Source organism: Phaseolus vulgaris, chromosome 1 (assembly GCF_000499845.2).
Source record: "Phaseolus vulgaris cultivar G19833 chromosome 1, P. vulgaris v2.0, whole genome shotgun sequence".
NCBI classification, from domain to species: Eukaryota; Viridiplantae; Streptophyta; class Magnoliopsida; order Fabales; family Fabaceae; genus Phaseolus; species Phaseolus vulgaris.
The window spans coordinates 29,786,758-29,800,237 of record NC_023759.2 but is presented as its reverse complement, the minus strand read 5'-3'; the positions used below and the strand labels follow the sequence as shown (position 1 = coordinate 29,800,237).

At 29.5% G+C, this 13,480-nt stretch overlaps 1 protein-coding gene across 1 annotated transcript; it reads right to left on the bottom strand.

The window, feature by feature from the left end:
• Positions 1-4,873: 4,873 nt before the first annotated feature.
• LOC137813880 (protein sym-1) lies at positions 4,874-9,536 on the bottom strand. Its single transcript, XM_068616346.1, has 8 exons — positions 9,050-9,536; positions 8,681-8,768; positions 7,528-7,622; positions 7,126-7,198; positions 6,919-7,011; positions 6,725-6,811; positions 6,015-6,095; positions 4,874-5,132 (listed from the first exon to the last, which is right to left on the bottom strand). The coding sequence occupies exons 1-7, from the start codon at positions 9,373-9,375 to the stop codon at positions 6,015-6,017; spliced, it is 843 nt and encodes a 280-aa protein (XP_068472447.1). The 5' UTR covers positions 9,376-9,536; the 3' UTR covers positions 4,874-5,132.
• Between the last annotated feature and the right edge of the window lie 3,944 nt (positions 9,537-13,480).

Below are 13,480 nucleotides of genomic sequence, written 5' to 3'. Positions count from 1 at the left end.
TAAAAGAATAATATAAAGAAGAGATTTCATTAGGATAGTTAAAAAATTAGTCATCTTCATTAAAATATTTTGTAGCAAAACTTTGATAAAATATTTGTATACATTTACATACATATATAGGAAAAATATAGGTGCAAAGTAAAACTTTAATTATTTTTAATCAAGTCTTCTAACAATCCTCATACTTGAATTTATTTCTTATTTTAATTGAATGAATTGAAACATGAATAAAAAATTTATTTTTTCAGTAGTAGGAATAAGGTTTTTTTTATAATTAATGAAATTTTAATTTTTGAAAAAAAATATTTTTCTTATGCGGATTGACCTGCAGGCCTGCAAATTACTGAACGGATAAATAAAATGAGTCTACATTTCGTGCTGGCCTAATTAGAGATAACGTGTTATATAATTTATTTCATAATATTTCTAAAACATGTATCTTTAACTAATCCCACGTTACAAATAAAATGTTAATGAACCAATAACATGGATTTTTATCTACACTCTGAAGTTATAAGTATTCAATAGAATAAGGAGAATGATTAATATTAAGAACACTTTTCATGAAAAATGGTTACATGTTAACTTTGAAATGGGTTAGTTTTAGGTTGTGTCCCAGTAAATTCTTTTTTATGTAGCCATCATGATTGATTACTTTTCAATTGATAAAAGCTAGTAAGAAAATTGTAGTACAGATATAGAAAAAACTGTTAAAATAATTGACACATTTAAATAATATAAAAAAATTATACCTACTTGATGGTACATTAAAACAAAAGCCTTTTTACAATATTTAATCGTTTACTTATAAAGGTGGATAAACTTTTTTGTCTTTATTTTCTCTAGTTACTTACATAAGTTGCATTAGCTCAAGCTCTCAAATTTTATTTTGAACTTATGTAAGGTACTGAGAGCAATGAACCCCATAAACAACTTCCAATTATGATAAACATATTATTTATTGAAAAATAAAATATTCTTTAACTAACTATTATGTTTTTGCAATTACACTTTAATTATTAACTATAGTTTTGTAATTTAATAGCAAACCCTAAATCAAATAATTAATATAGAAATCAATATCATGAATTCAATGAAGTAATTCTTCTAGAAAAGATCATTATTAAATTGTATATATCAATTATTTTATTATGGAGACATGTTTAATCATAAACTTTAGATTCTTATCCTTTCTTAAATGGAAAATATCATTACAACTATACAACATTAGTTTACAACTATTATGTGATATAACATAATTTTAAAATTATTTAATCTTTAAGTGGAATTTATATTTTAGAAAAATTTATTTATATTTTTAGTTATAATCTGGTGTAGATTATCAACCTATCATCACTTTTGTTAAAATTAAATAACTGTCATGCTATCTACAAGAATTTATTTTGAGCATAATTAGGGTTTGCTTGGTAAGCATTATATAGGATATTGTTCAAAGTCTTCCGACATAAGTTGCCTAACTAGTGGCAAATTCAAATTTTGACTAAGCTTTTTTTCTCATACATTAATAATGCTTTGCATTGTCCCACGGTTCTGGTGGATAAGTATAGTTTATGTAACAGAAAATCAAAAAGAGAAAAGTTTTAAGAATGAAGTTGAATTAGGAGAACCTTCTACGTCATGATTCAATCAGTTTTCTGAGTTGAAGTTATGTTCAAGATACATATGAATCATGTTTGAACTGAACAATAATGCATTTGAATCAGACATAATTAACAAAATCATGATCTCACTGTTTTAGAATATAACACAACATTGCTGTTGGATTCTTCTTTTTTTATTACTTTATTTTGCTTAAACATTTTTAAAAACTTAATACGAATTTACATAACATGTCATAGATGATTAAGGAAATTCATGAAACACGTTATGGAACTTTCAGAGGACTATAAAGTCAACACATTTTCCCTATATGCATATATCAAAATGATTACTTGCATGACAATAACATATTAATTATGATATATATTTATACAGTAATCATTGTCTTAAGGGCAATAATTAAAAAAAAATCTATGAAATTGTTAATATTTTTTTTTATCAGTGGGAATTCAAACAGCAAAAGGAGAAGATTACTAATTAACATCTCACTATAACATTTTTTTATTTATAATCTCTTATGATATTCTCTTATTTCTTCTGTAAGTTATGTTTTATATTTTTTAGAGTAATTCATTTTTTTGATTTAACACTTCTATGGAAAGTGGGAGAAAAGTGTGGAGAAAGATTAAATTATTTGAGCACTCACACAACAGTGGCAAGAAGGGACGTGTTTGAGGGAAAGTTTTAAAAATGGTGCTGCTTTGCATCTCTCTTTTGGGTGTTTCCAATTGTTTTTTTTTCTTTAAAACGTAAATGGAAGGAGGAAAAAACATATAAAATTAATGAATTTAAATGAAAAATATGAGAAAAAAATTTGAAATAAAAGTGTATAAATTTAAAAATTTGATAAATTTTTTTTTTTTTTACTTGTCTAATAATTATATCCTACAAACTTTTAATATATAATTACCTAATTCAATTTGACACACTTTCATTTCAAATTTTTTCCTCAAAATACTACACTTAAATTCATTAATTTTATAATTCTTTTTCAACTTCTTTCTTATTTCCTTTATTTTTCTGAACAAAAAGAAAAACAAAAAAAAAGTTAGAATTCGGTTCCACATAAACCATCTAATTTTGTAGTAATATTACAACTAATGAGAGGTTAAAATTGGATTTTTCAAAAACTAAAATTTTTGAGCTGAAAATCAAACTGTACTATCTGTGTAAATAATTGACATAATATAGTATCTGAGGAAAGAAGATGAAGAAGCAAAGTGTGCTATTTCAGTGAAAATTTCCAATACTTAAGTTAAAATTAAATCACCATTATGGAACTCTTTGTGATTCTTTTTGGTATGTGTTGGAAAACCATTTAGTTTCAGCTACTTACAATACCTCCTAGGCTTTACCAGTTATGAGCCCAATACCCTTAAAAAATGGGGAATTACTTCCTACACCCAATAAAATTTGAACCTGCACCCGATTTTATTTACGTGAAATGATAAAAATATCCTTAAATAAGAGAGGATTTAGATAAAAATTCATTTCGAATTTCTTTCATAGGACACGGTTCTAGATTTGAATTTCCAGAACACGTTTTGGGATTTGAATTTCTAGAACACTTTTTTTTTTCTATAACCTCTTTTCCAGAATAATTTCTGGATTTTATTTTTTGAATTTTTTCAAATATTTTTTATTCCAGAATTGCTTTTTTGAAATAAGATTTTAATTTTTCAATTTTATTTCCGAAACAAATCTATTATGATTTTTTTTCAAAATATATTTTTCTACTTTCAGATTTTCAATTCTAGAATGGAGAGTAATTTTAGAAATTTTAAAGTGCATCAAGATCAAGTGATGTCACAATTTACAAAGGCACAGGAGGAATTTGCCTTAAAAAAATGTCCAAATACAATACTCAAGCCCAAATGGCTGAGGAGTCGAAAAGGGACTATGATTACGCTGCAACAATGCTTATGAGACTTTTTCTTCCTACACCTCCATACCTTATTGTGCCACCCCATACTAAATATGAAAATACCATTTTATCTTTTTTTTTCATCCCCTTGAATTTGAAATAATAAGCCTATGGATTATATAATCTGGATAAATTTCGGATTACATAATCCGGAAGTCAATTTCATATTTAGAAAAGACTTCCGGATTATGTAATCCAGAAGTTAATAACACATCTGAAAGAAAGACTTCCGGATTACATAATCCGGAAGCTAATCTTATGTATAGAAAAGACTTCCGGATTATGTAATCCGGAAGCTAATCACAAAAGACTTCTGGATTACATAATCTAGAAGCTAATTCTGAATCTAGAAAAAGACTTCCAGATTATGTAATCCGGAATATTGAAAGGGTATTTTTGGAATAAAAAAAATTTATGGGAGTGGCACAAGAAGGTATAGAAGTGCAGGAAGAAGCAGCCTGCTTATGAACCTCAAGATTTAAACATTAATTTGTGTTGGCAAAATGTGGTTTTTATGAGTCAAACATTATTTAATATAGTCAAAATGGAACTTGGAATCACTAGATCGACCTCTATGTCTCAACAATCAATGACCCAACAAATTTGATCATTCTGAAATATTTTTGCTTTTATCCTTAACAAATGTAAATTCCATATTAGTTCATGACTCATGTAAGAAGTTTCACTTGTAATATCAATTACTCCAAAAACTAGTTATATGTTCAATTTCTAACTAAAGTTGAAGCACACTGATAAATGAATTACAAAAGTGCTGCATTTATGTTGGTTTTACTTTACACATCATTATCATATTGACAACGAAAATTCACTTCATAAAAGGTCCTTCCTTTTGTAGATTTGTTTAGCTAATTTTTTTTTCTCTCTTCTTTCTGTCTTTAGATTTCCATCATAATGGTTTTCATGGTCACCAAAAAAAGTTATTGCCCTGTTGAATTTTGCTATTTTTATCTAAAACTATGAAACTATCATATCCATTCAAAAGATCTCGTAAATTAAGTTGATTTAAGTTATTCTCAACTTCTACCCAAAACTCGACAACAAGAATATCAAATTTTAGCCAAGAATTAGAAATTATAATACTCCCTCTTTAAACCATAAACTTAACGCCAATGAAACCCTTCAAAAAGAATTCCAATTTCTACTAAATGTTATGCTTCCAAACTTTTGAACTGATTTTATATTCTAAATTTATCACAAACCCTACAAATAATCGGATAAAAATTAAAATTTGAAGATTTTTGGAAAAAGTAAATAAGGAAATTGTCAAATTTGCCCAAATATAAAAAAAAGTAAAAAAACTTAAGAACCTAAGCAAACAAAATTTAACATTGACCAAAACAAGGGGATAAAAATAAAAATACAGTCAAACCAAACAAAATTTCTAGTGCCTGTTTATACAAGTGCAAGTCTTCATGTTCATATAATTTACCAAAGCATTTAAAATCTTAAATATAGCTCATGCAGCTTCCTTCTCAAGCTCTGTCTGAAGAATGTTCAACAGACATAAAACTGATTAATATTGTCAACTACTATGTAATTACTGCAGTATTGGGCACGCTCTTCCAACCTGTAACATAAATAGATTAAAAGTGCAAAAAAACTCAGCATTATATATCTATGCCATTCTATAAAAAGAATATACCAGCATTATATATCTATGTCAACTTCTACTTGAACAATTTTCCCTTCTAATAAATAAAAAATAATTTATTTATTTAATAAAATAAATAATTAAATATTTTTTCTTTATTTAAAATAATTAAATAATCTTTTTAAGAAAATAATGACTATATAATTTTTTTAATACTGTTCTTATAAAATTATATGTATATATGCCTTTAATTTGTATTCTTTTTATTGTTTAATTAATTATTCTAAAAAATAATAAAATTATATATTTTTAATGTAATAAAACTGTAAATACACGATGTACGGAATTACATATGTTGTGTCTAGTCCATAATAATAGGATTTTGTTGTACATCATCCTATTACAGGAAGGTTTTTGTTTGGCAATACAGACTGAATCACTCAGGAATGTTCTTTTAAAAGTGTCCTGATAATTCTCTGTTGAAGGTGAACTCTTACAAATTATAGAAACAAGTAACTTTATAATTTCCAAGGGTCATTTGGAGAACATTCTATTTTCACTTTTAATTACAGAAACACCACCTTTTCTTTCAATTTATTTACTGCTTTCAAAACTTTGTATAGGAAACTTTGCAACAACTTAATGCAGCTATTCTTAGGAAACTTTGCAACTACAGCTATTCTTAGGAAACTTTGCAACTACAGCTATTCTTAGGAAACTTTGCAACTACAGCTATTCTTAGGAAACATCCTAGGAATTTCTTCTTGCCTCAGGTTCGTGTATAGTTCAATTCCTATATCAAAAGGTTAGTAGTTACTTAGAATTAGGTCTTCAGCATTCAAGGAACATAAAGCTTACCTATTTTGGAAGAACCTCTTTGTGTGCCATAAATGAGAGAATAACATTCCAAGCCACAGCAATAACATTAGCAGCAAGGACCTGAAATTATGTCCATCTACTTTAAACTCAACAATAACATTAATAAAATGGAGAAACAAATCTAAGAACATTGAAGAAAGCATTAGATTCTATGGCCAAGGAATACTATCAACAACAAAAATATCTGGTATGGTAAATTGGAAAATATCCATCTGAAATGTCAGCAAGCATAACCAAAGATGGCTCTATTCCACTGATTTCAGGCATTTCAGAACTTCCCAATGAAATTAATTTAAGATCAAGATTAACTTTGTTTGAGTAAAGAGTATATGCGTGTGAATGTAAATGTTTGCTTTAAATAAAAAAATGGAACAATGAACTGCGAACCACTGTGACGCCTTCTCAACAGACTAAGAAAAAGACAAACGGCATCCCATTTTCATATGATATAATACTTGAAAACAAGGGGCCAAAAAGATGCATCCTAGAGATCCAAACATGTTGCAAAGTGAATCGAAATATCAACAAAAAAGTTCCTTCATTATGTTGAAAAGTGAATAACGAAATATTAAGCATTGATCAAGTCAAATTGATCTTCAATACTAAAATGGCAACATGTATCAGAGTGGTGAACAGATTTATGTTCAAGTAAAATCCCCAGTGTGTGTGCATGAGTCTGCCAGTCTAACCTGAAATTGTTGTGGAACAAATCTGAAGTTGAGAAATTGAAAAGGTATCCATAGTTTCCAGTTTGCTAGAACAGCAGAAAACCACCCCTACAAAATGAAATTTGTGGATGAATATACATGACAACAACGAAATACCACTCTCTCAACACATTTTATAAAAACATACAGGTTTAAACATTACTTTTTACACCCACCTGTTTTAGCTTGGGTACAACTTCTGATGGCTTTCCCTCAAGTGTCACCAATGTAGCTAAGAAAACTCCGATGAATATGGGAGAAAATATGAACTGTGAAAATATTTCATAGCATTCAAAAATAAAATTATAACACAAGCACACAATTAATAACTGATTCTAAGTGGAGATAGACGGTGTATTGGAGAACCAAAAGAAATATTCCACCTGATCAAGTACAAGCCGCAACAGTGCACCTGATGCTCCAGGAAGTGTAACCAATTTACTCAGATACAAATACCTACAAATTCAAAGCAAATATTAAGAAGGACAATGGAATGAGACTTGACGATTATTGAGCCTTCATCCAAACTCATGTGACCATGGCGGAAAATTTCCTAAAGATAGACACCACAAATATCAGAAATCAATCTTCATTGGATTCTTCTAATAATATTCATTAGGGTAATGGATAAATATTTACAACATTATTAAAAAGAAAAAACTACACCAAGGACCTAACAACATATTGCACTTATTACTACTGTTGATGGATTGGGATGTACGATCACAAATTCATACATAACACCTCTACTTCCAGGCGTACCAACAGAGATTCTAGGGAATTACCAAAAATGTAGTGTTGGACCCACTAAAGCAAAACCGAGAAAAGTAAAGACAAATGTCCTCTTGAAGTCCAGTGACTGCACTTGATCTATTGCAAGCTGTAAAAAAGTAAGATTAATTTTGTTAAAGAATTAACATATATAAATGAAAGCATAGGCATGCAATGCTTCAAAAAGTAAATTAAGTATTGACCAAAAAAGTAATCCATTTAGAATCCATATCAAATGTAATGTCAAATAAAGTTTGATAACGTTAGCAATAAGGATAGACCCAAAATGTAAGGTAAGGTAAGAGATAAATTTCAGAAATAAAATAAATAAAAAATCAATTTACTGCTAAGACAAGGACATTACTGTATATCATAAACAGCAGAGAATACAAATATATAGAGTATGTGCTCATGCATAGAGGTAGTTACTTTGACTGTCTAACACAACTTGCAAGTATATATCATCTTAAGGACTCTATTAGTCCGTGTGACAGTAGTTTAGCAGTCGGTCACCTCTGTTAATAAATTTATACCAGTCTTGAGCAAATGACTTAGCAGGTCTGACCATGCTTGCTTTTAGTTGGAAGGTAAATAGCAGTAACATTGCACTACTTAGACTTCAGATTTCTCCATGCCTACATCTTTTCCACTCCACCCCACCCACTAATAATCTTCGAAGTCTTCATTTTCCATTTGGAACCCAAAACAATGTATAAATAACTTAATAATTCAACCCAGTCATCAAGAATCACTCAATGTCCAAAATATTTTCTAACTGGATATGTGAGTTTATGGTAAAATTATCATATATGTTATAAATAAACTACGCAAATTTGGTGCAGCTTGGATTTCTTTATATGCCAGTTCCGTAATCTTCATTCATATCATCGCATCCTTATTCAAAAGAACTCTTGATTCCACGAATTTGAGCATAATTTCATCTCCCCTGACCATTAAAATTCTTGGGGAAACCTTGCATGGTTGTCCACACACAACAAGGTAGCAAATTAACAGAAAGCAGAGCAGTTAAACCATGTTCAGATAGCTAAAAGTAAAAGCAACACTATTCTAAGCAAAAAGTGTCAATATGTATATCATACATTTTGAAGCAGTAAAGAAATATAACCAAAACCATTGAAAGAGAAAGGGAGAAAAATAGTGTAATACCTGGCAAATCAAATCACCAATTAGATTCAAAAGTGCAGAAGTTAGAGCTTTCACCGCAACAGGGTATTTTTCAAGAAGAGCCAAGTACCTGTAGTAAAACCATGTTACATTTTCTAAAAAAAAGCTACACTATTCAGACGTAAGGCTGAGTGTTTTTCACACACACACAAAGTTAGAATCTTCGCGGAAAGTACTTATAAAAGAAAAATAAATAAAAATGAAATACTCTCGTAAATGCTTATTATCATATTTTTTGCAAGTGCTTATTATCCAAAAACAAGACATAAGTAACCTTAGACTAAAACAAAGGACACATGATAATATAAAACAATGATAAAAGCATAGGGTTACATGTTGATATTTGTTTACCATGACAACAAGGACCACTTTTCTCCTCCATCACCGCCACCGGAATCCGAACCGCCAGAGCCACCGAATTTGGGACCGTCGGAGCCACCGCCGCCACGACCACCGTTTCCGCCGTCGGAGAAGGAGGAGAGGCGAGAATTACGGATGCGGAGGAGGGAGGGTTTGGAGGGGGTGGCGGAGTGATTGAAGTTAAAAGGGTGAGAGAGGAGGAAAGAGCGAGTGTGGAAATGAGGGCGCGTGGCATGTTGACGACAAAGGTTGAGGTTAAGGGCACGGTAAGCGAGTGGGAATTTGTGCGCGTGGGCGCACAATGCTCCATACACCATTTTCTATTGAAACGGAGTTTCTGCTCTGAAACTATGGATACCAAAACGGTGCAGTCTCTCACTCATTCACTCACCACTTTGGTGGCAGGGTTCAACAAATTCTCTGTTTCAGGGGAAACGACAAAAACATTGCAATGTAAGGAATAATTTAAAATATTACCGTTTATTCATTCAACTTTACTTCATTATTTAATTAATGTTCTTATAAACAATTTGATAACTTTATTAATGCTACATTTTTTAACAATTCGATCTTTTAATAAATAAACAAAATTTATTTCATAAAATAAGTAATTAAATCATTTTTATTATTTCAAAATAATTTTCATTTAAAAAAATTAAAGATACATAACTTTTTAATATTATATTTATAAAATTATACACGTATATATTAAATTATATTACTTTTCTATTTTTTAATTAATTATTGATAAATATAATAACATCATAAAATAATAAAATTATATATATTATTTAATGAAATAAAATGTGAATACAAAGTATAGAAAAGTATGTGTTTTTGCTATTAATTATACAAAATATTAGAAAAAAAAAACCTTAGTAAATACTAGTGGGAACACATGAGTTTTTGCGTCTGTGTATTTATATTTTTTTTTATCATTATAATACATGTAACACTATTAAACAATAAATCAAAAAATCATTCTCAATTGTTCAACCAACATTAATTATGAAAAATATTATATACAAAAGAAGAAAATATGATGAAATATGTTTATATTTTCTTTGTCTTGAACTCGTAGAGAGACTTAGTCAAATTATTTCTATCATTTACCACCATTATCAACCACTTCCTCTCCATATCCTCCATCAGCCCCTATTCTTAACATTCACAATCAAATCTCAAAATGTAAGCGTATTTCGCTAGTTTGTTATTCTCTCTCATGATCCATTTTCTCATTCTTTTCGTTCATAGACTAACATGCCTCCCCTTTTCTCCTTAAGTCCTCTGTTTCTCATAGACTAACCCCCTTACTCCCACCGGTGCATTTCCATCTTTTACTTTATAATTGAAAAACAATACTTATTGATTGGTTTCGTGGTGGTGGAATAAAACTATGACTTCTCATATTTTAGATTTTGAATATGAAAATAGAAAAAGAAGATGAACGGGAGAAAAAGATGCAATTGTACAATGCTCCTCAACAAGTCTCACTTTGCAATGTTTAGTTTTGAATTTAAAAATAGTATTATCTCTTATGTTATCTTTTTGAAATATAAAATTAAAAATGCTCACAAAATGATAAATATCTTCTCTCATATATTTTTAAAATAATAAAATAAAATATAAATTTAAAGATAAAATTATAATAGAAATAAAATGGTAGTTAAAGAGGGAAATCCCCTTTATATATAGGTATAAATTAACAATACTTAAAACTAACTAATTATTTTTAAAAAAAATAAAGTTAATTAATATTTATATAAGGGAGATTTTCATTAAAATAGTCAAAACTTTTTTATCTTTTCAAAAATAGACGTAATAAATTCTCATTTTATTTTGATTAACAGTTAAACTTTTATTATTGTTTTAAATAGTTATCAGGGTTATTTTGTTTTTCAATTTTTGACACTCTAATTTCATATGATTTTAATATTTTGAACAGAAATTGTTATAGGATTAAGATCTAATCGAAATCCACGGTGTATGTATAGGATTAAGATCTAATCTCAATTTGCATGTTTTTCAACAAGTAATCCAACCTTTAGGCTTTGTTTAGATGAGGGAGTGGAAAGGAGGGAGTGGATTTGAGATGATTTGAAGGGAAAGTGTAAAGAAAGTTGGGGTGTTTGGATTAAGGTAAATAGAGTGGAAAGTGTGAGGAAAGTTTATGAAAATTTGTGAGTGATGTGATGGGTGTGATTGAAATTATATTTTTTTTTAATTGATAAGAATGTAAGTTTACAAATTTACTTTTATATTTAAAAATTATTAAAAATTAATTGGATTGATTTATTTATAAATTAAATAAATTTATTATTTTTAACTTTAGTTTTTATAATTAATATAATTATTATATAATTTTTTATTTAAAAATATATATATTTATTATTATTATTTATATTTATTCTTATAAATAATTAATTATGTTATTTTATAATAAATATTTTTTTACCGTTTTAATTATATTTTTATATTTGAATTATAATCTTATTTTAAATAAAAATAATAATAATTTTAGTTTAAAATAAAAAAAAAACTAACCTAAACTATTAAAGCAACTTTCGTTGCAAACCTCTCCTACACATTAAGAAAGTTTTATACAAATCTCTTTTCGTTTTTCTTGTTTTATATTATTTAATGTCTCGTTTTTCGTGTTTTACCCACCAGTAAATCAGCTCCTTTCTTCTCGCTGAAACAAACAGAGCCTTACAGAAATTCTGCAACCAAATAGTTTGACTTTTGCACCCTAAGTATTCTTCGATAAGCCTCTTCAAGCTTCACCCTATTGAGCTTACAAGATACATTTCTGGTTTTCCCTGTACCATGAATTTTTTTGAATTCCACTCTTTCAACATGTTAAGGTTTGTCCTTAATTTTTTATCTGCATAATTAGAAGATAATTTCAATATCTAATGAAACAAAGGCTTTTTGAAGTTGAAATATTTTTTACATCAATGTTGAAAGACTTTAAAATCTTACGCAGTGTGTATAAAGCGATTTCACTAATGTATAAGTTGACTTGAAATGATGAACTCGCTTAAGAATCGCTGACAACGATATTGATACCTATAAATATCTATTGCTAAAGTCTTTTTAACATTTATAAACTCTTAGTGTGTACCCGTAAAAGAAGTTTAGTATTTATAAGATTTAAAATGAATTGGTCATCAGAATGAAAGTTAGGGCATTCACTTTCACTTGCTCAATTGATTTTAAAAAGGGTGGATTGATTATGATTAGCAAAATATAATGAATACAAATGGAACGAATATTTTTAGATCAAATGAGGAGAATGACTAAATCATAACTATTTCTGTGGTGACTCAACCTCAATATCGGGTGAGAAAAGTCCAAATTATAAAAGTCATTATATAATTATTCATATTCATAATATTTTTAAATGGATTTATCTCAAATTCAAATCTAAATTCATACTTTTTGGATTTTAAGTCCAATCCATTTAACAAAATTTAGATTAGATATAAATTGGATAATGTTTTAGATTTTAAAAATCCAAAATCAAGATGTGTTTAGGTCATTTCAACTTATGAAATGCTAAGTTGGTCTAGACCTAAGTAGTCCAGGTTGAGCTCAGGCAAGATCGAGCCAAATGATCAAAGTCAAACCAAGTCAACTAGAGCCCAGGTCAAGTCAAGTTGGCTCGAGCCCAAGTCAAGTTGAGTCGATCCAGGCCCAGATCAACCCAAGTTGGGGTGAGCAAACATTCAGTCAAGTTGGGGTGAGCAAACATTCAGTCAAGTTGGGGCGAGTCTACGTTCATTGGAGTAGGGCTAGGCACAAGTCGGTCTTAGTCCGATCAAGTCCAAGTCGGGCCTAGCCTAATCAATATCAAGTCAAATCCAGCCAAAGTCAATCCAAGTCAACCTGAGCCCAGGTCAAGATGAGTGAACCTAGGCCCATGTCTAGTGGAGTTAGCCAAGGTTTAAGTCGAGCCGAGCCAGAGGGAGCCCACATTCAATCAAGACGGGGCAGGTTCACATTCATCCGAGTTGGGGCTCACACACACGTTCAACCGAATTGGGGCAGACACACGTTCAACTTAGTTGGGCTAGGACTAGGTTGGTCCTAGTCCGATCAAGACCAAGGCAAGCCTAGCTAAATCAAGACTAGGTCAGTCTTAATCTAATCAAGACTAGGTCGAGCTTAGCTCGATCAAGACCATTTCAAGCCTAGCTCGATGAAGACAAGGTCTAACCTAGCCTGATCAAGAACATGTCCAGCAGAGCCCAAGTGAAGCCAAATCAGCCCTTTCATAGATCAAGCCAAGTCAGTATGTGCATAGGTCAAGTCAAGTGGCTCAAGCCCAAGCTTTTAAATAATGTACAATAAATTATACGATTTCGAGATATTGTATAATAAAGATTACTCGTTTAACTTCATTGGCATGCATGGCAATTT